This window comes from Brienomyrus brachyistius, chromosome 19, assembly GCF_023856365.1.
Source record: "Brienomyrus brachyistius isolate T26 chromosome 19, BBRACH_0.4, whole genome shotgun sequence".
In the NCBI taxonomy this organism is placed as follows: Eukaryota; Metazoa; Chordata; class Actinopteri; order Osteoglossiformes; family Mormyridae; genus Brienomyrus; species Brienomyrus brachyistius.
The window spans coordinates 9,187,009-9,212,226 of NC_064551.1; the positions used below are offsets into that span (position 1 = coordinate 9,187,009).

At 44.3% G+C, this 25,218-nt stretch overlaps 1 protein-coding gene across 1 annotated transcript in view; it reads left to right on the forward strand.

The window, feature by feature from the left end:
• Positions 1 to 1,161: 1,161 nt before the first annotated feature.
• Positions 1,162 to 25,218, forward strand: part of myt1la (myelin transcription factor 1-like, a) — a 68,112-nt gene continuing 44,055 nt past the window's right edge. Inside the window, 5 exon segments of the mRNA XM_048986405.1 lie at positions 1,162 to 1,302; positions 16,299 to 16,429; positions 20,409 to 20,463; positions 20,780 to 20,813; positions 22,771 to 22,833. Of these exon segments, the coding sequence (XP_048842362.1) occupies positions 20,409 to 20,463; positions 20,780 to 20,813; positions 22,771 to 22,833 (152 nt within the window). The 5' untranslated portion in view covers positions 1,162 to 1,302; positions 16,299 to 16,429.

Below are 25,218 nucleotides of genomic sequence, written 5' to 3' on the forward strand. Positions count from 1 at the left end.
GACTGGCCTGCATGACTGCTGTAAGGGTAAGTCTATTAAAATAGCATAGGGAAAACCGCATCTCATAATTAAACACATGCTCATGTATTGTGTGATGGTAATTATTTAATTATCTCTCATATTTTCCTCTCCAGGTTGACTAAAAAACTGGAAATCCTCATTCTAATTTCCAAAGAGCATCACACAATCAATTCTATACTGGTTTCAGTAAAGGTAAAGTACATCTCTTAACAGACCTGTTGTCTTTCATTGTAATATTTTATTCTTGAATAACAGAGGTAAATACATTACTTGTTGTAAGTGCACCTGTCAAAAAAACATCAAATATTAACACTTTTCTGGTTCTCCCTCCAAATTTGAACTTAAAATGGCTATTCCTCTTAATGGATTTCTTTCAATGTCATATAGTCTGAACTTGACATTTCTGAGGATGTTTTTAATCGCACAGAAGCACATATCCGTTTCAGATAAATAAGGCTGTATAACACAGGTCTCGTGTCCTCTGCACATCTGAACCGGTATCCCACTACGTCTTGGAGTGAGGGGTTGAGGGGCTCTTTGCCCAAGATGGGCACGGTTACTGGGGCACGTTCACCAAGGCTGGAGGTGTTGGTAACCCCCCCCCCCCTACCCACACACACACACACACACACACACACACACAGCACTCTTCAGATCCCTGGCAGCCTCCCACCCAGGGTGCAGTGAGGTAAAGGTGTCTGGGGCTGCAAATCTGCAGCAAAGTGAGACAGAGAAAGAGAGGAGCAAACATGGGGCTTCTATCGGGTCTCATCGCCTTCTGAGCAGAGCCAAAGTGAAGCTTTGGCAGCATGGCCCAGACCCCATGGACAGTTGGGCAGACGGCCCAGCAGTAAGTCAGATACTCCGCTTCTGCCCTGCTACAGTTTCCCTCCTCCTCTGCTCTTTCTATCTCTCCCTCACTGTCTCTCCCTCCCTCCCTCCTTCCCTCTCTCTCTCACACATTCTGCACATGCAGACCCTGGCTGTTGTGCCCCCGCCTGCCTGCAGCCCTCGTCCCTCCCCAGCAGCAGCCGCATCCCCACCTTCTCTCTCTCTCTCTCTCGCTCTCTCTCTCTCTCTCTTGCTTTCTCTCCCGTCTGTACCAGAGAAAGAGAGCGAGGGCGCGAGTGAGAGAGAGAGAGAGAGAGAGAGAGGGAGAGAGAGAAAAGCTGGTGGCAGACTTTCAGACACTAGCGGAGAAGATGCAGAGAGGAGGTTGAAGTCCCAGCATTTCAGTAGGTTTCCATGGCTGGTCGTTTCGCTCGCGGTGAGGATGTTAAGGTAAAGGAGAGCTTTCCTTTGTTCTGCTCTGGCTTGTAGGTGTGAGTGCGCTCGGCTGCGATGAGGAGCGGCAGCCGGGATTACGCTCCGTCTCGCCTGTTTTTGCATTCCATCACATTGCCGTGTGTTAGAGTGCAACCTACTTTACACATTTGAGAGCTGCAGCTTATTTCAGGCTGTGGCGGTGCCTCCATCGCTCTATCAGAGGAAATATATTCAACACTTGTGTCTGGCTTTAGGGTGGCAGTTTCTCGTCAGATAGTCGAGAGCCCTGAGTTCTGATCGAGTGTGGCCGGACTAGACCTGATGCCGATCCTTCCCTCAGTTCGCCCTCGTCCCCTTCGGCAAGCCGCTGTCCGGATACGCCCCCTGCCACCTTTGTCCAGGGGGGGCAGCGTTGTGTCTTAAAGCCGACAGGAGTGGGAGGCTGGACTGCCTCATCGTTTTGGGGAGACACGGGTCGGTTCGTGACGATGCAACGGAAAGGGGTGCGACGTGAGCCGCGTCGTCACGTCGAAGCCGAGAAAAGCCTCCCACTTCACCTGAGCGGGCAGCTGTCTCTCTGAGACAGGCGGCTCGCAACCTGCCTGAGATCAAGGGGCATCTTAACAAAGTCTGCAACTTCTTCTTGCAGTTTGCCTCTTTGATTTAAGGCTCAACTTGAAACTTGACGTGGATGAACACAGGAGTGCTAAATCGCGTCCGTGTTGGGGATGTTGCTGGCCCTGTTGTTTTGTTACACTCCTCTGAGGTTAGCTGACACCTTTAGCAGCCTTTCTTCTCTCACCTCGCTGCACATGCTTCACTTCCTTTCTTGCTCAGGTCTTCCTTTCCTCCTCTGTGGACGTCATTGCCGTTCACAGTTATACCGTTCGGCTTATCTTAGGCATCTGGCCTACCGGCCAACCATAGACCAAAGTGTGAAGTTCACAATGGGCACATAGGAAACAAGCACAAGGGATTGTGTGATTTTGATGTTCAGTGACTGTTTGCCATGCCCTGTACTTCATCTTGACAAAGATGTGTGTCTTTTTCGTCTGAAACTACCCATGTTTCTTCAATGTAACACAATCCTGCAAGAACTTTAAACTTTATAATTTTGAAAAAATATATATATATTACTATGCATTTAAGTGTGCTTATTCCTCATCTTCTATGACGTAGAATATGAATGAAAGTGTTGCTTGAAATTTACAGGAAGTCAGATCTTGTACAGATGGGGAGCCGTTTGGCTCCGGGGTTAAATGCGTAACTCCCCAGGGCTGCAGGTACTGATAAGCTGTGTGCCTGCATCTGTTTACTGCGTGTTTGGGGTTCGTTTATCTTTTCACTGTTTCTGTGTCTGTTTACATGATTTGATTGTGATTTGTGTGAAAACACAACATGCAGAAGACCGAATGAACGCTGTGCTTGTTTCCGCACAGCACTAAGAATGTTGTGTTCAAAGACATCGACTGACAAAAGCTCAAACTTCCTGACATGACCACCCAACCCTAGTTCTTGGTTAATTATAATATGGATGATTGTGTTTGTCTTGTTTGCTTTTCATCATGCCTCACAACAACCATCAGCTGTGACGTTATTTGTGAACAAAGCATGTTTCATGCATTATTGCCAAAACAATAAGCGGAAAATCTATGCTTTACTTGTGGGGGGTGAGGGTGAGGGGATGGCAGATAACTCATCTGGTGCAGGACTGCGATTACGTTCTGGGACCTGGGTTGCAGACAGCAGAATTCCTGTCGGAGGCTTGGAGTGTGGCGACAACAGGCAGCACAGACACTGAGAGCAGTGGAAGTTTCTAGGGTAACATGTCGCCAGTCACATCCCAGTGGTAGCTGCGTCTGGCACAAAGAGAACTTACTGGTCCGCCAAGCAATGGCCATTTTCATTCTGGTTTTACTCACATCGGGACCAGAAATGTTGACTATTATCATATATTTTACAAATTATGTATTGGATCTGAAATTCTCTGAAAATGCTCAGGGTAGTCCGGCAGTTTAAAAATATAGCGTAAACAGGACATGTGAACAGGCATGAATGCTTAACCAGAACTGATTTTAAAACGCTTTTAAAAGCAGCTAGTGGATATATAACACATTTATTGCCATACAAGCTTTAAAAAACTCGGGAAGTAATTGAGGGGGAAAAACATCCTACAAGACTGTTATGAATATATGAAGTAAATCGTTTCTATATAGATATATAATCAGATTAAAAATTCTGCACAATAGTCTTCACAAAATTGCTCTGCTTTCTCTGGAGAAGCCATGCTTTATGAAAATCAGTGTTATTAAAACAGTTCCCTGATCCCATTGCTTTTTATTGAACTAAACAATTTTCATTTAAATGGTTTGGATGCTAGACAAATGAAGCGATTTTAGCAGTTTACCTTTTTCTACTAATTTTCATTGCATTAGATTCCTTAAAGCTTGAGTTTTTAATATTATGGATGAATTATTTGTAGAACACTCTGAGGGAGTTAATTAAAAATTGGTGGGGATGGTAATAATGATAGGCAGCAATTCTAGAGATCTTTTCAGGGCGGGGCTATTTTGGAAATGGTAGAGGTGTGACCAGCTGCTCGACATGGAATTCTACAGGTCAGAAGCTTGTGACGCCAACGAAACAAAGAGCCTATCGTTGCGGGGGGCTCTTCCGACATCGCTGTCGGGTCAGTCTGTCCACCACAGGCATGAAAAGCAAGATATTTACGGCTCCTATGACCTGGCATGTCAATCGTGAGCGACGAATAAACCTGGGTTCACTCACGGAGCTGACGCCAACCAGGGCTGCCAATCGAAGCGGCCATCTCCCTAGTGTAGGGGTGTGCCCATCGTATCTCAGGGATGTCAGAAGTCCTGAAGCTGTGGTGCATCTTAACAGAGAGCAGACACATGCCCTAGGATTTACCAAATGAATGAAAATATGGTGGATCCATGTATGAGCTTTTAGGATATGGAGTTTACATAGCGCACCGATTCTGGTCAACACAGGACAGCAGCGAGCACCTTATGTGGTGGTTTTAGCTGAAAAAATACGCTTGACTCCACACCTAATAAACATGTAAATGTTGTTCAGACTAGGGTGTGAATTTATTGGAGGGTTTGTGGTTACCCCTCTGTTAGGGTGCATGCAATTTGCATGGGAAGCATGTCACAGGCAAGGAAAGCGTGTGCACATAAAACTGAGCCAAAATACTCGCTTCCAGCAGCTCAATTAAAAATCAGTCATGTTTTGCATTAATTTAATTTTTATATTGTGCAAAACTGTCAAGACAAAGGCGTTCTCTCGCCCTCTGGTGTTACCAGGCTGGGGAACATTCATCAGCAAGTCTTACACTGTGACAAACAGACCACAGAGGATAGTGTGTGAAAGTCACATGTCCATAACAGACGGCCATCATCAAAATTATGAGAGCAGGTTGATCTTTAGTGGTCACTGACTTGTTCCCAAGATGTCTGCTAATCATGCTTTATGTCTGCTCAAACTACACAGACCTGGTAGACTTGGGAGAGGAATCCGGACAAAGACACAAGGAAAGATTAACGATATTATTAATTAACAAAATATTACCAAATAACACACAGAATTGCAATTATGAAAAACTATCATATGTGTGAAACACAAAACTATATGGTGCATTGCACTGAAGTTCATTCTTTCTGGACATTTATGTCAAAGTATATCAATTTATGAAGCTTCTTCAGGCAATTAATTGATGAAGTTTTCCGTCAACATTATTTATTTATTTATAATATGGTTGTAATTCTTTATAAAGATTCCCTGGCTAGAATCTAGAGATTTTTGGTCTCCGAATGAAAATGATTTTGGTCTCCGAATCTTGATATTGGTCTTTGATTACGGTCTCCAAATCTTGATTTTGGTCTCTTTTTCCATTCCTAAAAAATAAAGACCCTTGACTCAGAGAACAACCCTGAAGTCTTAAAGAACAGCGCCATGGGGTCATATCTTTCAGGGAACATGCATAAATATGCTTTTGCCTAGAACAATTCTAGAGGGAGAATGACTATTATTTAAATTTCTTCAATAAACGTCAGCTGTATATATGGATAAATTGAATTTGTAAACAGCTTTAGATTTAAAAAAATATCAATGATAATGTAAGTAATGAACTGTGCAGAAGGAGCCAAAGGCCAACAGCGGCAAGTCGCTGATCTTTATTGATTCTGCAAATTCAATTTTGGCGTAAATGTATCGCCAGACCCACCACTGGCAGAGTGACACATTAACAGTGGCAGGAATAGGACAGAAACTCAGGAATCCTACTGAGGTGCCTTAAGTAGCTACAGAACGGTTGAAGAGAACGTTATGGCATTTTTGTCACACACTGCATCAACTCAATGAAAACTGGGCTGTGAAAAGCTATATACAGCCAGCGGCAGTTTTGCTGCCTCTGAACCCCCCACTCAAAAAGTCACATTGGGGACCAAACCCCCACCCTCTCTCAGATTTATTCTCAGATGAATAAATAGATAGCTAATAGAGTCGAAGGATTATAGCCAGCTAGCTGGTTAACTGAACACGCGGCTTCAGTATCTAATAAATGAGGAACATGTTTATTTAATATTTAGTGTTAGTGACTGTGGCCTACAGGGGGCGCCCAAAGGTTGGGGGCCCGCCCCAAAAAAGCGTAGTTTGAGTGGTGTAAACGCTGCCGCTCTATGTGGCTCTGGAGTGAGTATCATGACTTTCCCAGGGTCAGATTTCATAAAGCATGATTAGCAGAAGGTGTGGGAAACAGGTACTTGGTTTGGTCTCCTAAACTGATCAGCACAGATGGCAGCACTGCGAAGACAACAGTTGTGCATATCTTGAACGGTAATATTATTTACAGGGTTAAGAGGAGTTATGGAAATCAATTGCATTGCAGTGGTACGCAATGAATAATGCATTTCCAGTCTCGAACCTTGTCAGAGACATAATTACTCTGGATGTAATATGTCGTCGTGTCAGTACATGTTGTATGCATGTATCTACGGTCATGTTTTATGACATTTCACAAACGTGAAAATACAGAGGTCCAACATCCAATTTATACAGCATCTGTAACCCAATATTTAAAAGCAGATGGATGGTGAACGTTCAGACGGCAACAAGTGTTTAACAATTCAGTAACGATGCAGAACTTCAGGAAGATGCTGACTGAACAGAGACAGTTTAGTACTTATTACCGGTCGTGTTAAAAATATAATTACTCCATTCATGTCCCAGAATGCAGCGCTCACGGCTGAAATCATTGCCCAATGGCTGCCAACGCCCTGAGTTTTCAGCTCGTTCTTCATCCCAGCCTCCCATTGTGTCCTCGTTTGAGAATATTTATCTCTCTGATATATAGTTCATGCATTGCATTTAAAAAGTAAGTTACATAAATGACAAGCTACTGGACATCAGGAATTTTCGAGTAGTTAGAATATAACGATCGAGGAGTGATCTCATCAGTTTGCCAAAGAGAACTTCTTATATTTTGACAGATAAAGTCAAATATTGTGGATATTATTATGGAGATCCTAAGTTTTGGGTATGTGATTATGAAAGGCCATGAACGATAAGTTTACCAGGGGACCGCAAGGTGATGCCCTGTTGCCTCACACCTGCGGGGTTAGGGGTTGTTATCCAGGACCCATGTGTGTGTGTGTGTGTGTGTGTGTGTGTGTGTGGGCCAGATATGCCTTACCTTGTGAGGACCAAATGTCCCCACAATGTGATGAATACCAAATTTTTTTACCATATGAGGGAACGGTTTCCTAAATTTTCTAAAAATCAATAACTGCAATCAAAAAACTAAAAATGCAAATCACAAAGATATGAATACGAACAATGTGTTTGTGTGTGTGTGGTTCTCTCAAGTTAACTCCCACAGTCTGAACACCAGTCAAGCTAACTGATATCTCTAAATTGTCTATAGAGTGTGTGTACTACGAAGTTACATTTCATCCAGCAATCTCCTCTGTCACGTTCTCTATGCTGCCTGGAAAAGGCTCCCTCCCAGCGGAGATCCTGTACTGCAGGATAAGTCTAATAGAGAATTGTAATCTAATGATCATGCTATATAAGAATGGAAAATTTGGAAATCTATATTATTTAATGTTGGTAAACCATTTAGCAAATTGCTTATTGAATTATTCTTTAATGATGGTAATAAAATGTTTAAAGTAATACATACACCTTCACTTTTATTGTCATGTTGCACCATCTTAAACAGAATATGGGAAAATAATGTGAATACAAACCTTTTATGCAGAACTCCCGGACAAAACTGCTTGTCTGTTCAGAATGTGCCCCGAATGCCTCAGTGAAAATCGCTCCACGTGTTTCACAGGCTACGACTAAGGTTATGACTAATGCTACCCATTTATAGGCTAGTATGTGTGGGCGTTTACATGCAACTTGTATGTTAGCGCAATAAATAAATGACTGTCCATCTCACCTGTAGAGTAGCTCAGTACATTAGAAAAAATTCGATGTTACCCAAAATTCCTTTGCTGTGTTAACGAGACGTTGATTCTGAAAAATGCATCACATTTATTGCATCACATTCAAACCACATTCAGCCTGCAAGTGCTTTCAATAAATAGTCATGTGTCTTCCATGAACATCTCGCAAGGTCTTCATCAAGTACGTATTCACAGTAATAAGGTGTTTTTCACATAGATTATTACCAAACTGTGCATGTTTTTTCTTAGTTTTAATTGTCTAGTTATGAATTAGGGATCATTCTGTTTTCTGACAAATTATAGGCTGGTATTTTATCAGTGATAATGTTTTGTTTAGTCTATTGTTTTATGCTTAATATTTTATTTTTGAATGCCATGTTTTACATTTTTTCGAAGAATTGGATAAATACGATGGAACTCACCTTCTTAAAAGACCATACTTAATATGCTGTTGTCAATGTTCGAACTATAGCGTTTTTTTTTTTGGTGAATGAAGTATCTACAACAGCTATGTGCTGAGATGGACTTTAATGTCATTGGTAAGCCAAAAATGGACAGACACCCCTTTGTGTGTTGCTGTGGATCTGATGGACAGGGATGGTCTAGCAGGTGCAGAAATGGCCTAAGAACTGGGGCATCCACATGTGTTACACACCCCAGCAGTACTGCCACAGGCACCTGTCTGTTACCCTGAGTATCCTTTATCTAAGTACCCCCGCATTTATTATTGAGACTCTGGGTTTATGTGGAGGTGAAAAAAACAAAAAAAAAAAAAGTTTGTGTCCCCACTGTGGTACTGACCTCATTTTACTTTGCCGCCCAGCATTTTCTGTTGTGCTGTGGTTCAGATGAGCACAGGACAGAACACCGAGCTGGGCTGATTTATACCACGAGTGTGGATGTAATGGCTGCTCTTCCTCTTCGTGTGCATTAAGACGATGAGTTGAGCCACAGGCCGGTACGTCAGAGGGAGGCAACGCTAGGATATTTTAAGGTGGGGGCCACAGGGGGTGGCCATAATTCATATAGTGCGGCCAACCTTATCATAACCAATGATGTTTTGAATTGGTGAGTGACAAGGGAGTGAGCCAGCCAACTTTCAGCTGGGGCCAGTGCCCTGTGACCCCACCCCTTTATACACCTCTCAAGTTACCTGCCAATCACGCCTAATACCCCATTAGGTCATGTTATGTCAATCTGTGCAGTTTCGCTGAATATGTTTACAAGTGGCACACATTTTCCTGTCGGAAATGAACCAGGTGGACGGCAAACAATGAACTCATTGATCTTTGTGCCACTTTGAATTCCAAGTACAATATTTTTTGCCTGCTAAATGCCATTATAGAGCATCTTGGCATCAAGATAAGCTGAAACACATTAAAAAATATTAATGAAATGTGCTTTCTTCCTTTGAGTACTTCAGCTCTTTAAGTGCTCTGAAGTGGCCATAACAGACAGAATGAAAACAACTGTTAGTCTCACTGGTGCGTAGTCTGAGGCCGTTTAGCTACGTAGCACATGACTCATTTGTCGGAATACGTGTTGATATGCTGCTTATACTATTGCCCCATTATAGTACAAGCCCAGTATTCAAAAAGTGCCTCCCTGAGCACTGGTCTGCTTTCTGCAGACTGTATTAAACCTCCTAAACTGATCAGGGGAGACAGATGGAGGTTTAGGAAGGCAAGTACAGTAAAGCTACCGTGTTCCCTCTCTGTCAATTCAGCGTCATCAGCTGGAAATCCTTATATTATTTATATTGTATTGCTGCAGTGTTATGTGGTACGGCCTCTGTGTTATATTTATATATGCCTATTAATGGAATATATCCAGGTGATCAAGTCATTTGAAGCGAAAGTTATATTAATTTGTGTTTATATGTAAGTGGCATATTAATTTAAGACAAATATATTTCATGTAACTGCAGATAGATGTAATTAAAAGATTGTACCTATGAGCAATTAGCTTAGCAAATAGTTTTAATGCAATTGTTCTATTCCAAGGTATGAGAATACAATAAAAACCAACCTGTGTTCTCATGTGTAGCAGTGGTATAACGTCCTGTCGCGTTTTCAGCGTTGCTATGGCAATATTAAGAAGGAAAGAAAGACTATAATGGTAAAAGAAGCTAATTTACCACCTCACAGGTCATGAAAAAGTTCTACTAATAAAGAAAGGCTTACTGTAAGTATTACTCTTAACATCTGCCTAAAATCAGCATTATATGTGTTGATGTTACCTTCTACCTGCTAATCTGCAGTATACTGTTTCCTTTTTTTACTCATGAGCTGTTTTAATGTCAGGAGTAACTGTGGGAAGCTTCATGAATATTAGCCCAGGTGGATCTGGTAGGTAGAAGACTGTGTCCATAGCTTTGCAAGTGGTCAGGGATGACATGCTGCTTATCTTGAGGACAGGTGTTGACATGCATGCTGAGCCTGATCCGCAGTCCATTCACATGCCCCTGTGTCATCGTCACTGCTGTCAGATGCGTGACGTGCTCCCCTCGTGAAGAGAACTTTTCTTGTTCTTTGTTTTTTTTAATGTGTTCTTTTTGGTTTCACAACGCCTTCATATCACACAGTTTTTCTTTTTCCCTAATGGCTCAGGGTGAGATTTTGGAGCAATGAGGCACCAAAATTTGACACCCCTCGGTGCTGAGTGTTGCTTCACTTTAGCCTGATTGGTCTGTTCCTCCTCTTGGCTCCGGCTGTGCAGCCAATGAGGAGGTGGAAAGGGGGTGGGTGTGATATATATCAGAGCCTCAAAAGCGTCGCCCACCGGGACCGGAGCTTCTATCGATGCTGTGTCACTGACTGGCTTCACACGTGAACGAGATGGCCTGAGGACAGGTGACTCTTAGTCTTCATTAAAATCACCAAGCGAGTGTCCATGAAGCTCAGTGGCGTCCATGAGAAGATGTGGCATTTTATTCGCAACCTAACCGCAGTCTCAGTCAAACCACTCAACCGAGGACTCCCAGCTTTTCCTGTTTCAGCCCAGTGAGTCAACCAGGAGGCAGTGTGACGTTTACAGGCACAAACACACACAGTGACGCTGAAACAGCAGACATGTGACTGTCCTCCAAACTCCAAGCTCGTTTCTGCGAGGGTCAGAAGGATTCGTGCTTCACAACGTGTGTACAGAGAGAACTTTAAACTATAAAATAGCCATTAAATCTTGCTATGTTGCATCTAAATTAAAGTTATTGTGTTTGGACGCCATATCTGTGGAGAGGCAGTGAAATGGGACCCCTTCCTGGTGTTTGGAGACAGACAGGTGAAACCGAAAAGGGCATTAAAGTGAGAGCCAAAGTTCCTTTGCGACTTTAACTCATCCAGAACTTTTTTTCCCAATCTTCAAAGAGTCACTGATTAATAATTAATTGCCACTGACATTGCCATGAGCCGCTGCCTTCATTAGGGCCCAACGTGTTTTAATCACTCGATACAGTTTCCCTGCCCTGTAAAGCTGCCCTTGTTTTTACTGGGCCCTCTGGTACTAACTACCTGCCTAACATCAGGAGATTTGCTTCTAGTTGTGCTGTTATTCCCGTGCCGTTAGCGGAACTAAGCTGCTCCTGCCTTTGTTGCATGCCCCTTCATTTCGCTTTATTATAAAAGAAATACATATATTTGATTATTTGGTCACTAATCGGAGCCCGATTGAAACGGCTGCATTTTTAAAATGATGTATTTGCAGAGTCACACAGGAGCTGATGAGTAATGAGGCTCCACCCCACCCCAGGCTCCCACGTCGGGCCTTAAATCGCACACATGCTGGAACGCGGGGCAGCGTGGGTTCCACGGAGAGAGCGCCACAAACACGCCATGCTTTTAACCTTGGATTTACGCATGCAGATGAGCTCCCGGAAAATGGATGCAATTATAATCAGCCGCCATGCTGCTCGCTGCTGATGAGGCTCTGAAGCTGTGATTTTAGAGCCATGAATCCCCAACGAAGTGTAATGACTGATTAAAATAGCTGTGGGAGGGAGCTGGAATCGCTTCCGCCATTAAATTTCTTATACATACAACTGAGATAAGAATCTCCTCTCACCGCTTGCAAGAGTTCTTGTTTTCCATAAATATTTGACAGTGTGGCTTTATTGGATGGAGAAACACTTAAACAGCTTAAGTAACTGAAAGCAGTGGACAGAGGTACATAGGGACAGTGTAGTCATAATTGGGATCTGTTCCGTTTTATTTTTAACCTATGACTGGGGGCACTGTGAGAGCACCTGGTATTTTTCTCATCAGTGTGCTCACTATGCATTAGTGTGTAGGAAGAAAGATTGAACTTTTTGCTAATGTAATAAAGCCTTTATCAAGTATTGCATAAGTCAGCTGATTAAGTGGCAAAGTGGCTTGGTGGCATTGCATCAGGGCCGTTTGATGTCACACTCCATTGTCGCTTCAATGAAATCTACACTTTGTGACAATGGCCCTTGTTGGAAGCGTTATATAAATTTAAATATAATGATTTCCACCAGCGAAGTGGCTCAGCTTACAGTATTTGCTGCATTTCTTTGCCGCCACAACTCTTGCTTTCGAAATGCATTTTGTTCTATGTTTAATTTGAGAAGTATTTATATCACAATGCAATTACCAGTCATCACTGCCCATCTTCGGGATTGTTACCTAGGAGACAACAATTCTTTAAAAATCATGGATATAATTGCAAAAAAACAAAGCAGCCTCTAGAACTGCGACAGGAGACTTTCTTTTTGCAAGAAGTACTTGTCCCACCATGCAGTCCAAACGGCACACAGATGTATCGCTAGATGCCACACAGGGACTTACAAGGTTTCTCATACTGTATATGACGCATTTACCGAAAAGGCCATTGTGGGACAATTAAACATTCCATAGCTTCACATTTTTTTCTTTTTGTTTGCTATATATTTAGATATAGACAGGTGGTGATCTGTCTGTCTGTCTGTCTTTTCTAGCGATTATTTGACAATGCTAGTTCTGAAGTGGTGAGTTAGCACATTACATGAGATGCGAGTGGGTGGAGGGACAATAATGAACGACAATTTCCCGAACGTCCTCTCAGGTGTCCCTGAATGCCACAGAAGGAAAACTCCGAATCGTGCGTCAGCACAATGTGGACCTCGCCTACACAAGCTAATCCCTCCTACCAGCGGGCAAGCCTGCGAGAGGCTCAGCGCACACTCTCCACCTCGGGGGGATCGCGGGACATTCTGTGCGACTGCACAGCACCCTTGTCACATTTGGATTCTCCATCCCATCTCGCCCGCAAATGGAGCAGTCAGGGAAAGACGCGCTTAACAGAGGAGAGATGGACTGGCCACATTGTTCGGAGGGGGGCGTGGACGGGTCAGATGAAGGGGAACATTTAATCGATGGTGTGAAAACAGGGGAGATTTCATGGATGGATCAGGGATCAGGGGTGAGGGGGATATCGACTGGCGTCTGGAGGGGTGCAGCCAGCCGCAATGCCGACGTGAAGCGGGCATTCGCGGCGTCCATGTGGGGGCGGCAGGCCTGGCATAAGCATGGTGGAGGCTGTACAATTATAATGGAACTCAGGCTGCTGATGTAGGAGATGACTAATGTGGTGTGGGGGGGGGGGTAGGGGTGGGCAGGCCTTGAGACTGGAGACCCGATTTCTGTACCATAGCCTTCAGCACCCTACAAATAAGTAGCACTGCCAAAGCCTCGATCACGGTGTGGGGGGGGGGGGGGGGGGCATCCAAAAGTTCATCCCTACAGCCACCCCCATTTCATGTCCCCACCTCATGCTGGAAGGCGTGTGGGAGCAGTGAAATACAGGCCCCGCTTCTGATACTTTCCCGAGGATTTTATCTATCTGCCTAAAAATAAATCTCGGCTGCGCAGGAAAGGAACTGGGATGAGAGTGCTGGTATTTTTCTGCGGGCTCGAGGGGAAGGAGGGGCTCTGTCTGTCTGGGATTAGAACCACGCAGAGAGGTGACAGGTACAGGCTGCGTGGACGTGGAGGGCCTGCCTGACGATTCGCAAAGCCCCGTTCCCGGCTGCTCACTATGTTTCGTTTGATTCAGTATTTCTTTGTGTAGGAAAAAGGATGCAGGTTAACATGAAAAGCCCATTAAAGGCAGTGCTGTGCTTCGGTGCGGTTTCCTGGGAAAGCGTGGGCTGGAGTTTGGCCATATCATTTCGGGGTGGAATTCCCCTTTAAGGCGCTGCTGCCGCCGACGCACAGACCGGGAGCAGGCGTGGTCCTTCCTATCATTCACTCACGGGACTGGTGTCCCCCAGGTGAGCGAGCTGCAGTCTTGGGGGGGTCCAGGCGTCTCTCTACAGGCCGCTCTCAGGGGCCGATCCTTGTGGGAGGTGGGAAAACCCTGTCACAAGTAGGCTTTGGGGAAGTGGCACTGAAATGGGGGCAGGTCGTTTCCTACTCCTGCTGATGTGCAACGGATGTCAAGCTGGGTTATTTTGAAATTCTGCGAGGGTGTATCTCAGAGAGAGAGGTGTCCATTAACATAGATAGATAGATAGATAGATAGATAGATAGATAGATAGATAGATAGATAGATAGATAGATAGATAGATAGATAGATGCAACATCATGCATTAACCAGTACAATTAAAAATGCTACTATATAGAGAATAGAGAAATATGCATGACATATATAAAGCATGAATGTGAAGTTCTTCATTTTACTTAAAAATCCTACCAAATGTCTGTCCTTTATGTCTTACAGGGCAGTAATTTGGCATTTTGGCATTCCATAACAATCAGGAAAAGTACAAAGGACGTGCATTCACTTATATGCACTACAGTTGTAATGTATGGGGTACGGTGGTCTGCATTAGTTTGCCCGGCTGACCAGGAGCCGGCAGATACTGTCACATTGCACTGCACCAGCATTATTATAGCCGAGTATCTGAGGACAAGGGGAGGAAAGGACGAAAGGAACAGCGGCACGGCGTCCTTCCTACCGCCGTGTCGGGTACGCCGGCTTTCAGGGCCTTCGTCTGGGATTCCAGAGGTAACAAGGAGAAGAGGGCTTCAAGGGAGCGGAAAGTGTGGATCATCCTGTGTGCCATGGTATCGCTTATAGTGTCTGTGGTGGGCAGCTTTATAGGTGCTGGTTCTGTTTAGGGGTTTCTTCCTTGATGAAAGAAGAAGACCATGCAAAATGCCGGAAATGCTACAAAGGCATCTCCCTCAGCACGGCCGAGAGTCCTGTGCGGGTTTGAGGGCAGCACAGAACAAATCGCCGCAGTTTAGGAAATGAGGACCCCCCCCACCCCCACCCCCGCGCGCTCGCGAACATCCTCAGAATAGCAGTGCCGGTGGTGAGCTCATCACGCTGCCTCTCCTGGGTGCGCCGGCATCAGGCGTGTTCTGTAGGATCTCCGAGGCCGCATCACAGTCGGTGTGTGGCTGGGTCTTAGGAGCAGTCCTGGCCTGAGAGAGGTGGGCGGGGGGGCTGGGGAGGCTGAACGTCAGACGAGAGAGAGTGTAGCTGGTACTGTGCAGGAGCTGAGGGTGTTTCTCTTCAAATTTATTGTATCAGTGTTTAATGTGAGTCTCTCCATTCTCTGCCATAATAACAATATTATTATTAATAATAATAATGATAATAATAATAATAATAATAAAAGGATCTAATATCTTTATATAACGATAACTAAAATCTTTCCTCTGGAAAATCACTGGGAAAATTATTTGTGGAGTCTTTCACTGTAGAACGAAGAAGTGATGTGTTGAGCAAGTTCTCTGATTTGAGTATAGCCCATATTACATGTTTTACATAAAATGAACACATTTATTGCAGCATAATCCTGAGAAAATGTATTTAAAAAATAAACAACGATGAAATACAAGACCTGCAGTAGATACACACACGTATGATGGTTGCATTCGATTTGGAGCAGTGAGACGGCACAGGACTGACTATTAGGGGTTTTACTGCAGCAGGAAAGGAAAGTCGGTGGCTAGATATTTGGAAATTTACGGTAACAATAGCCTTCCTGCGGCTGTGGTACGGCCCTGATTATAACTTAAGCAATCTGGCGGAGCCCCGAGGGGCCCCCATTCTCCGACACACTTGACTGCCGGCCCATTAACACTGCGTCTGTCATCTACGAACACCGCTTTTAATTAGGATCAGCGGGTGAGAGGCTCGGCAGCCGACAGAGAGCAAAGACAAAATGCAATGCTGCAATTAAAAAAAATATATATGTATATATATATATATATATATATATATATATATGTGTGTGTGTGTGTGTGTATATATATGTGTATATATATATAGTCTGGAAATGAAATTAAATGAACTATTTGTTTGGTTTATAAGACTGACTGGGAGAGGTATGTTTGAGGCATGTGATGGAATAAAAAAAATCCCAATATGACTGAAATTGGTTTTAATGCTTTCCGTAAACATAAAACTGCACATGAAAGAAACGGTCAACGATAATAACGATAACCATAATGGTAACCAACGGTTACATGATGGGGAAATGCTTTTATATTCCTTTTGGGTAACGATTTATGTGTTTTTTTTTTTCTTTAGTAACTAAAGGTTGGTGAGAAGTTCTGAGGAGTTTGCTCTGGAGTACGGCTTCCACTGCAGACCGAGGAAAAGGAGTAGAGACAAAGGGTTTGGGAGAAACACGAGTCACAGCCGCCACCACGTAACCTCAGGTACATCTCACACAATTCATTTCTCAGCTCCGACAGCAATCCTGTTGACTTTGGAGTATTTTCTCCCATTCCCTCCCCCAGCAAGCCTAGTGAGGGCTGTTCTGCGGTTGCTACCTCACCATCTACAGCCCCATGTGGAATGCTCAGCTGGCCCTTATTAGCTTTGGCTAAAATGAGCCAGCTAGGCTAAGAGCAATGAGCAGACAGAAAGCGATACGAAGCCAAACTTCCTTTGTGTCTTTCCTCCCCCAAACAGGAAGCCTTATTGGGCTCCCAACTTTGACAGGATATGAATCCCTGTTTCATTTAGCAGCCTGTGTGTTTCCTGTGCCCTGCCGTGTTCTGCCACACTCGTCCTGCCCTTTCGTGATGACCTCTCCCCACGAAAAAACAAAAGTTATAGCTTAACACCTCCCTGCGACTCGGATGTGCTGTCCCCCTCTCCAGCGTGCGGCTCCATACCGACGGAGCTACCAGTTTGTGTTCATTATCAGGGGAGCCATATGCTCTGTGATATTCTCTCCTGAAGTTTCAAGGTGACACCAAGGGAAGAGATAACGATGCCTTCATGGCTGACACCGCTGTCTCCTCGGTCTCTTCCTCTGTGGAAAAAAAACGGGAAAAAACTAACGAAACCCACCAGGACTAGATTCCGAGGTCCCCGGAGTTTACGTGTATGGCGACGTGATTCGGTTTCGGGCTGACGTGTTTAACTACTGACACGTTTGCGTTCTCATCTCCATGCTAATGAGAGCCGCACAGACCTGCACATGTGCAAACAAAGCCGAAATGGAATTACAGACTGTTTGAGCGCAATATCCTCAAAATAACGTAATTAAGCTACTTCGTTAGGATCGCCTATTTTAGGGGTCAAAATCTCGATCAAGCCTAGTTTCCCCATGATTATGGCACAGAATTTAAACCACCACCAACCCCCTGACCCCCTCCTAAAAAATTTTAAATCATGTCAGATCCCTTCCTGGCTAAGAAGATTTATGAGAGAAACCTTGCGATGCTATAATTAAATTTATTCCAAAACAACCATTTTGGTTAAAGTAAGAATGAATAGAGGGTGGGGGTGGGGTGACAATGGCTTCATGGTCCATCTGAGCGGTGACAAGTGCACTCAGACATATGGCAGGTGAGTGGGCGTGAGGCAGCTCCGCTCCCTTCCGTGGTTCTCCGCGAAGAAGGCCCTTCGTGACTGACTGCTCGCCAACGCTTCTCGCGGCATCCACTTGTTGCCGTGGCAACAGCAGTGTTTCTGACTAATGTATTGGGCGAAAAATGATTTCGAATAATTATTAAATAATTATTATCGTTATTTCTGTTGTTGACGGAACGTGGGCTGGGGGTTATTTATTTATTTATTTATCCGTCTACTAATTTATGATATACTTGTTGCCATGCAGAACCTTCATCCCGAACTAGTTTTGTAGATTACGCACAAAAATTAAAGGAACAAATTTTGCTGCCTTCTACGTTGTGGCTTACAATATTTCAGTTTTTGAGCCGTTTCCCAGTAAATCGATCAAAGCCAATCGAATGATTTCCTGAATGAGCTTAATGAGATATAGAAGCCTTAGCTTAAAGGGCAGGACATAATGGTGTCTCACCACAACCTGACCTCCTGTAACACTATGAGGGCAGTCAGTCTCTCCAGTGGACTCTCAGCCAAAGATAATATGTGAAGCAGCCTTGTAAGCATCAAGCTACGCTTCTCAGCTTGATTTAAAGAACCTCTTCCTACCAATGCTGCTAATTTCAGCTTGCACATCATAGAGCTGCTCGCTTTTCCAAGATCACCTTGTAAAAACCATGTCAGCGGGGCAGGGGCTGAACAGGGAGAGGCGGGCTTCTCCAGGGTGAGTTTCGGTCTACTTAATATCATCTTCCTCAGCTTGAAAGCCACCAAAGGCAAGATTGCACAGTACGTCACCGTCCACGAAGAAACAGCTGAGAGTGAGACTGCAGGAGTCACAAGTGTGGAGCCATGCTTTTCCAGTCTAGTCACTATGATATATGTCTTAAAGATATAATAGATTTGTACAACGGTGCGTAGATCTACTGTGCAAATTGCTGCTCAATCCAAAGTCTTGAGGATTCAAGTTTTTCAACTCATAGGTGCCACTGGCAGGAGCGCGGAGCCCTGATTCCCGACACTATTTCCCCAGCTTTTAATACCATGATCTCTTAATTGCGTGACTCGTAAGCACCTGTACATAACACCCTTTAAATGGGTAACTCCGATTTTCTGCTTTTCTCTGATTTTCTCTGATTACTCCCCGGTTTATTTGTCCTGCCATCTCGTTGAGAGGGTCAACGTCAAAGAGGTCGACGGCCCTTTCAGTACGATCACCAGCACGGTGACTCACATGTGGCACCAAGTAACCTGCTTGTTCTGCAGAAACAATATGATAGTGTGTGCTGTTTGCTTGGAGGTACTGAACAGATACTAGAGATACTGAATAGGTATAGCTTGGAGAACTGAAATTACAATATACAAATAAATACTGTATACTTATTTATACACACACACACACACACACATATATATATTTATAATGTATATGTATATATAGCCAATTAGTCTAAGTTCCCTGTAAATATGATTTTTTTCTAAACTTTCCCTTAACTTGATTTATTTAATCCTGTCACATATGGATCCAATTGTGTTTTTTTTTTAGGTTCTGTTTTTTCTTTTTTTAACATCCTGTACCAACTTGACACGCATCCTGCAGTGCATAATGGGTAAACCATTGCGGGGATTCTGCATGTCTGTAACGATACTAAGTGCAGAAACAGTCTGGGGTCTGGGGGCTTATACAATTTCACGCTCCTGGGGAAAATGCGTCAGGACACAAAAGATTGGATACGCCGTTGGGGGGGGGGGGGGCGGCTTTGAATTCAGTCTGAAACAATGGGCTCTCTCTAGTGGGTGCCTCTTCTACCGGGGGAATACTAACCTAATGATGATACTTTTGAAATTCAGGACTGCCGTCGTTGTTGTTCACAACAGCTTTGGATAATGGCAGAGACCGAGCAAAGCCTAGGTCTCTGATAACCAGCAGACGGTCACCTTACACTCGAATGAACAGGTGCCCTGCATTTACATACATGAACCCCCGCATCGGTGTTCGCTTAAGCCCCTGCCGTTTTGTGACTTTGGGCACACTCATTTAATTCATTAAAAAAATAATAAATCTGACAATCAATTTAGACTTTTGAATTTTTTTTTCTCCGTCGACCTTCTTGGGTGGATAAACATGTCTGGAGAACTTCATTAGCATGTCTAACTTTTGTACTTCAGTCTACTAATAATATAAATTGAATATTTATATATTAGGAACTTGTATTAGACACTGCTTGTTGACAGAACAGCCAGTGAATGTACATGCTCATATTTTAGTCATATTCATACGTTTAGAGTATGGTATCTTCATTAGCAGAGCCTTCCCACTAAGGTTTATTTAATTTAGCATTTAAAAAATAGGGTTTATTTAATTTACCTGCTACTGTGGCTAAGGTAACTGCATCTCTCAGTTACTCATAGTGTGTATGTGTGCCCTCAGATGGACTGACATCTCATCCAAGGTGCACCACAGTCAGGATAAATGCTCAGAAGACAGATGGATGGATTTTTCAGTGAGAGTTTAACCTCAGAAAACAATAATAAGTTGATTCATCAAATGGTCATTGCATTAGTCAAACACTACATGGTAACATTTACCCTAAGAATGTCTTTTCACATTTGTCAAGGTATACATCCCCCTCATGAATATAGTGTCAAGTTTTTCCTCTCTTGAGTCGGGTCATCAGATTGAGTGTAATGTTAGACCTTAATATAGCTGGCAAGGTGAAAAGAACTCATGTCAAATGGGCTGGTTTTCCTGGGTGTGGGTTTGGGAGAGAGAGGGTGTGTGTGTGTGTGTGTGTGTGTGTGGGAAGGACACTGATTGCATGCTGCTCACTTCCCCAGATGGAGGTGGATGCAGAAGAGCGGGGTCACCGCACACGCTCCAAAGGTGTCCGAGGTACGCATGCCTCTCTGTCCCAGCACTGGCCTCCCATTGTCACCTGTCCCCATCCCTCTGTGTTCCAGCCGGCCTCTCCCAGGTACTGCCTGTACTGTGCCGTATATCACAGGACTCACCGTACATATTCTGCTGCAAACCACCCCGGCAACCGAAGACCAGCAGTGTCAAAAGACGCTGGGGGAATTTTTATCATGCTTATTTTTTGAAGGGGGTGGTCTGTAGGGACATAGGTTTTTGAATATTCCTGTGCTTTTCTAGTTAAATCTGCAGACTCAAAACGTGGTCCTGATGATTTTTCTTTCCCCTTCCTCAGTGCGAGCAGAACCAGCAGCGCAGGAATTTTTCAGGTAGGGCTTATCTGTGTTGGGGGGAGGGGGGTGGATTGAGGGGGCAGTTTCATGTACCCCTCCCTTGTCTCCCTGCAGAGTGGAGCTGGTATCACCTTGCCAATCGACTTCAACCCCCCCCCCCCCAACCCTGTCCCCGTCTCCCATCACTCCTGCCTCTCCTCTGTTCCCTCATTCTGCTGTTCCAGTGCTGTCCAGCCCAGCCTGACATCCTGTTATGCTGTGATTATATAGTTTTACTCAAGTTGGCCATAACTACATCGTGTCAGGTTTGAGACACTCGAATTCCACCACAAAATGAGTGTCCTAAGCCTAAATCCTTTAGCCAGTGACAGGACTCCCTGGGATATCTCTTATTCCCGTACAATTCTGAGATAATTGTCCTTACACCTCTCAGGCATGTGACAGCGCAATCCACTGCAGGAAGGAATGTGTTTTATAATGCAAGATCAATGATAAAGGATCAGAAGTCAGTTTGTAAGTCAGTTTCCTTTTGCTACATGTTTACAGCACCTGAATGAACAGGATAGATGTAAATTGACGACAGAATGTAATAAAACCTAATGGTGAGATAAATGGAAATGGAAAATGACGGAAGAGATTATTGATGCTCTTTTGTAATATTAAGAATTTTTACTGAGGGTGCACATGTCATTTAATACCTGACGTCAAAATATGGAAGCAATTTTGCACATAAAATGCAGTACAAATTTCTGTTAGTATGCCTTACACAGTGATTTATAGAATACTCAATATGATACCTTATAGAACTTTGGGTACACTGCATTTAGTTCATATTTATGTTCTATTATATTTGGTTATTCAGAATAAGCATCATTTGGATGTGCTGTCTTGCATTTTGGTCCCCAAAATGTCAAAATAATAAGTTTTTATAACATTTGTGGGATGTAATATAAACCTATAACGATGTAATATAAACCTAATACACACACACACGTACACAAACAAATATACAATGGCTTATTCTTTAATAGATGATAATTAATTTAATTGATTATTTTTGATAATTCACCAAAAGGTGGGAAGCCTTTAAATGAGTAGTCATTTGAAATGGTCAATGATTACGTTAGATTAGCTAGTACTCACAGTTTAGTGGGCTTTGTTACAATACTTTTATGTAAACAAGAATCCAGACATAACCCTACAATGTAAACATTATGGATGGATGGTACCTCAACAGGAGGAAAATCTGTTTACATGAAAGACCTATCATCAGACCAGTGTAGCGTAACAGGCAGATGTGGACAGGGAGCTGTATCATGAGATTCATGTGTCCCTATCCTGACTGCTGTCACGTCTGTGTCATGAGCCTCGTGTGTCTCTATCTTAACTGCTGTCCCCTCTGTATTATGAGCATTGTGTGTTCCTATCCTGATTGCTGTCTCCTCTGTGTCACTAGCCTCCTGTGTCCCTATCTTGACTGATGTCCCTTCTGTATCATGAGCCTCATTTGTCCCTATCCTGACTGCAGTCCTCTCTCTGTCATGAGACTCATGTGTCTCTATCCTGACTGTTGTCCCTTCTTCTGTCATGAGACTCATTTGTCTCTATCCTGACTGCTGTCCCCTCTGTTTCATGAGTCTCGTGTGTCCCTATCCTGACTGCAGTCCTCTCTCTGTCATGAGACTCATGTGTCTCTATTATGAATTCTGTCCCTACTGTGTCAGGAGACTCATTTGTTCCTATCCTGACTGCTGCCCCCTCTGTTTCATGAGCCTCCCGTGTCCCTATCTTGACTGCTGTCCCCTCTGTATCATGAGCCTCGGGTCCCTATCCTGACTGCTGTCCCTTCTGTGTCATGAGACGTATGTATTCCTATGCTGACTGCTGTCTCCTCTTTGTCATGAGCCTGAAGTGTCCCTATCCTGACTGTTGTCCTCTCTATATTATAAGCCTTATGTCCCTATCCTGACTACTGTCCCTTCTCTGCTTGCAGCTGCCCCACACCGGGCTGTGATGGCAGCGGACATGTCAGTGGCAAATACGCAAGGCACCGAAGGTAGAGACGCCTCCCCCTGTCTTTCTGTATGAGAACTGCACACCCGTGACGAGACTCGGGTTTTGGGCTTGTCACCTCTGTCAGTGGTGACGTGAGCTGTGGTCTCACCTGCCTGGGTTCAAAGCAAGGTCATGCTGGCGTTATGTCTTGCTTTAGGGAGTGTTTTACACCCCCCATGGATCGCTGGGTTTAGTGTGTGTGTCCTGCTCCAGTTTAATGGCACGTGACTTCACCCTCCTTATTTAAGAAAGGGTGGGCCTGAAAGACAATAAAAAACTTAAACTAATCAAACTAATTTAGGTTAGCAAAATACCCACAATCCTGTCCAAGATAAATGGCTGGTAGATGGATGAATGGATAGACAGAAAGTTTCACATATTATAGAGCATAACTATATATTTTTTAATAATTCAAGGTGTTTTCCTCTGTTTTCCTAAAGCCACACGGTTACAAATATTCAAAATCTTCTCCAAATGCATCTGGCGTGTGTCCCATTTAATTAAAGGTGATGTAAATGTTGTGGAAGATTCCAACAGATTCCTGCTTTTTCTTCACTGTGTTCTTCATGCTAACTGGAGACACAAAAGTGCAGGACTTATTTTGCACGGAAAAACAGGATCTCCCATTGCTTATCCGGAACATAACGCACTCTGCTTTCAATAAACGAAACAAGTCAAAGGTTGAGAGGAAATGCAAGCACACTGAAAGCAATGAGATGGGGTTTCTTAATTATTTAATTCAATAAAAAATCTTTTTTCTTCTTCATAACAGTTTGCAGCATGACGGGGTGGATCATTTAGCCTTTGGTTTAACCTGTGCTGTGCTTGTCTGGTCCAGTCCCACACGTCACCCGGATCTGACCCCATCTTCTTATTCAGTGTTCTCTCCTAAATATGTTTGGAATTTGCTAGAATTGCCCAAAAATTCACTATTTTCTCTTTTTTTTCTGGGCTAATTTCTGTTCACACTCAGGACCATTTTTGATGGTTTTCTCCACTGTTAAGTAGAATATGTTGAACTGGTTGCTGTAAATGTGCTTTAATTGCCCGCTTGGCAAGACGGATTATGAGATGGAGGAGAATCAACCTGTTAGATGGGGCAGTGTTGGGAGGGGGGGCCAGGTTAGTGCCCTGCCCTGCTGGGGCCGATGGCAGCCCCCCCCCCCCCCACTCACCCAGGCTGTCTCAGCACAGTCCAGGAGGTCCGCAGGCTTTCCGCCTGTCACTGGCACTTACCTGACGGTGACGGGCATCAACCGGCGCCTGAAAAGGATCCACAGGGAGCGGCCAGAGCCGTGGGGGGATCCGCTGCGGGTGCCGCATCCCGGCCGCCTGACAGCCGCGCTCTCTGTCCCCAGCCCTCCCACACCCTGACATATCGACCGGCATCCCGGGGGGAGAACATAGAGCTGAACCCCGGGAATCCTGACGTGTCCCACTGACGGACGTGCGTGTCCCGGTGACACAGCAGCATGGCCACGCCGGCGTGGTGTGATAATTAAAAATAAACAGACGCAGCATTCCTCCGGTCAGAGCGAGGAGCCCCCCCCCCCCCCCCCCCGCGGGGTCTAATCTCTCCCTACCACTGCTGCCGCTGCTGCTGCTTCTGCATTTGCATACTTATGAAAGGGGTCTCGAGCCTCTGAAGCTGGCAGTAAGAAGGTGCCGTCGTTAATATGTTAATTAGGCTCTGGCGGATTCTGCACGTGCTCGCCACTGACATCTCCTTCAGATATAAATGCAGAAAGACTGAACGTGAAGTGCGGCTCGTGATAGGATTCCCTAAGCCAGCCTCCTGCGGGAATCGTACATGTCGCTGAGCACTTGAACTCTTTCTTACTCGTCCACTGCGTATCATGTGATAAATACTGATGTATCGGCATGGCAGTTGGCACGTGTCACTGGTGTTTCCTTCAGCAGTCCAAAGATTCGCCATTATGCTGATTTGTCTCTAAATTTACAGACACTTCAAGTTGACATTTTTTTTTCCAAAGCAGGGTCAGACAATGCCAGGAGCAGTAGGGGGTTAAGAGCTTTGCTCAGGGACCCAATGGCAAAATCACTCATCTGACCCTGGGACTTTAACTGGAGATCTTCCAGTCAGAGGCATAGTGACCTACACAGTTGCTGCATGTCAGTGTATGTGCCCTGTGACAGACTGGCAAGCTCTCCCAGAGTTTACCCCAGTCTTGTTCCCTATGCTGCGTAGGATAAGCTCCAGATCATCCCAAAACCCGGATTGGGATAAGTGGCTGGAAGATGAATATTGTCTCTGAGACCTTTCAAAGATTTGAACTAATAACCATCTGGTTAAAGGTCCTGCTTTTTGACTTCTGTGCTTCTGATTCCTTGGGTAGATATTGAACAGTGAAAATGACAAAGCTCC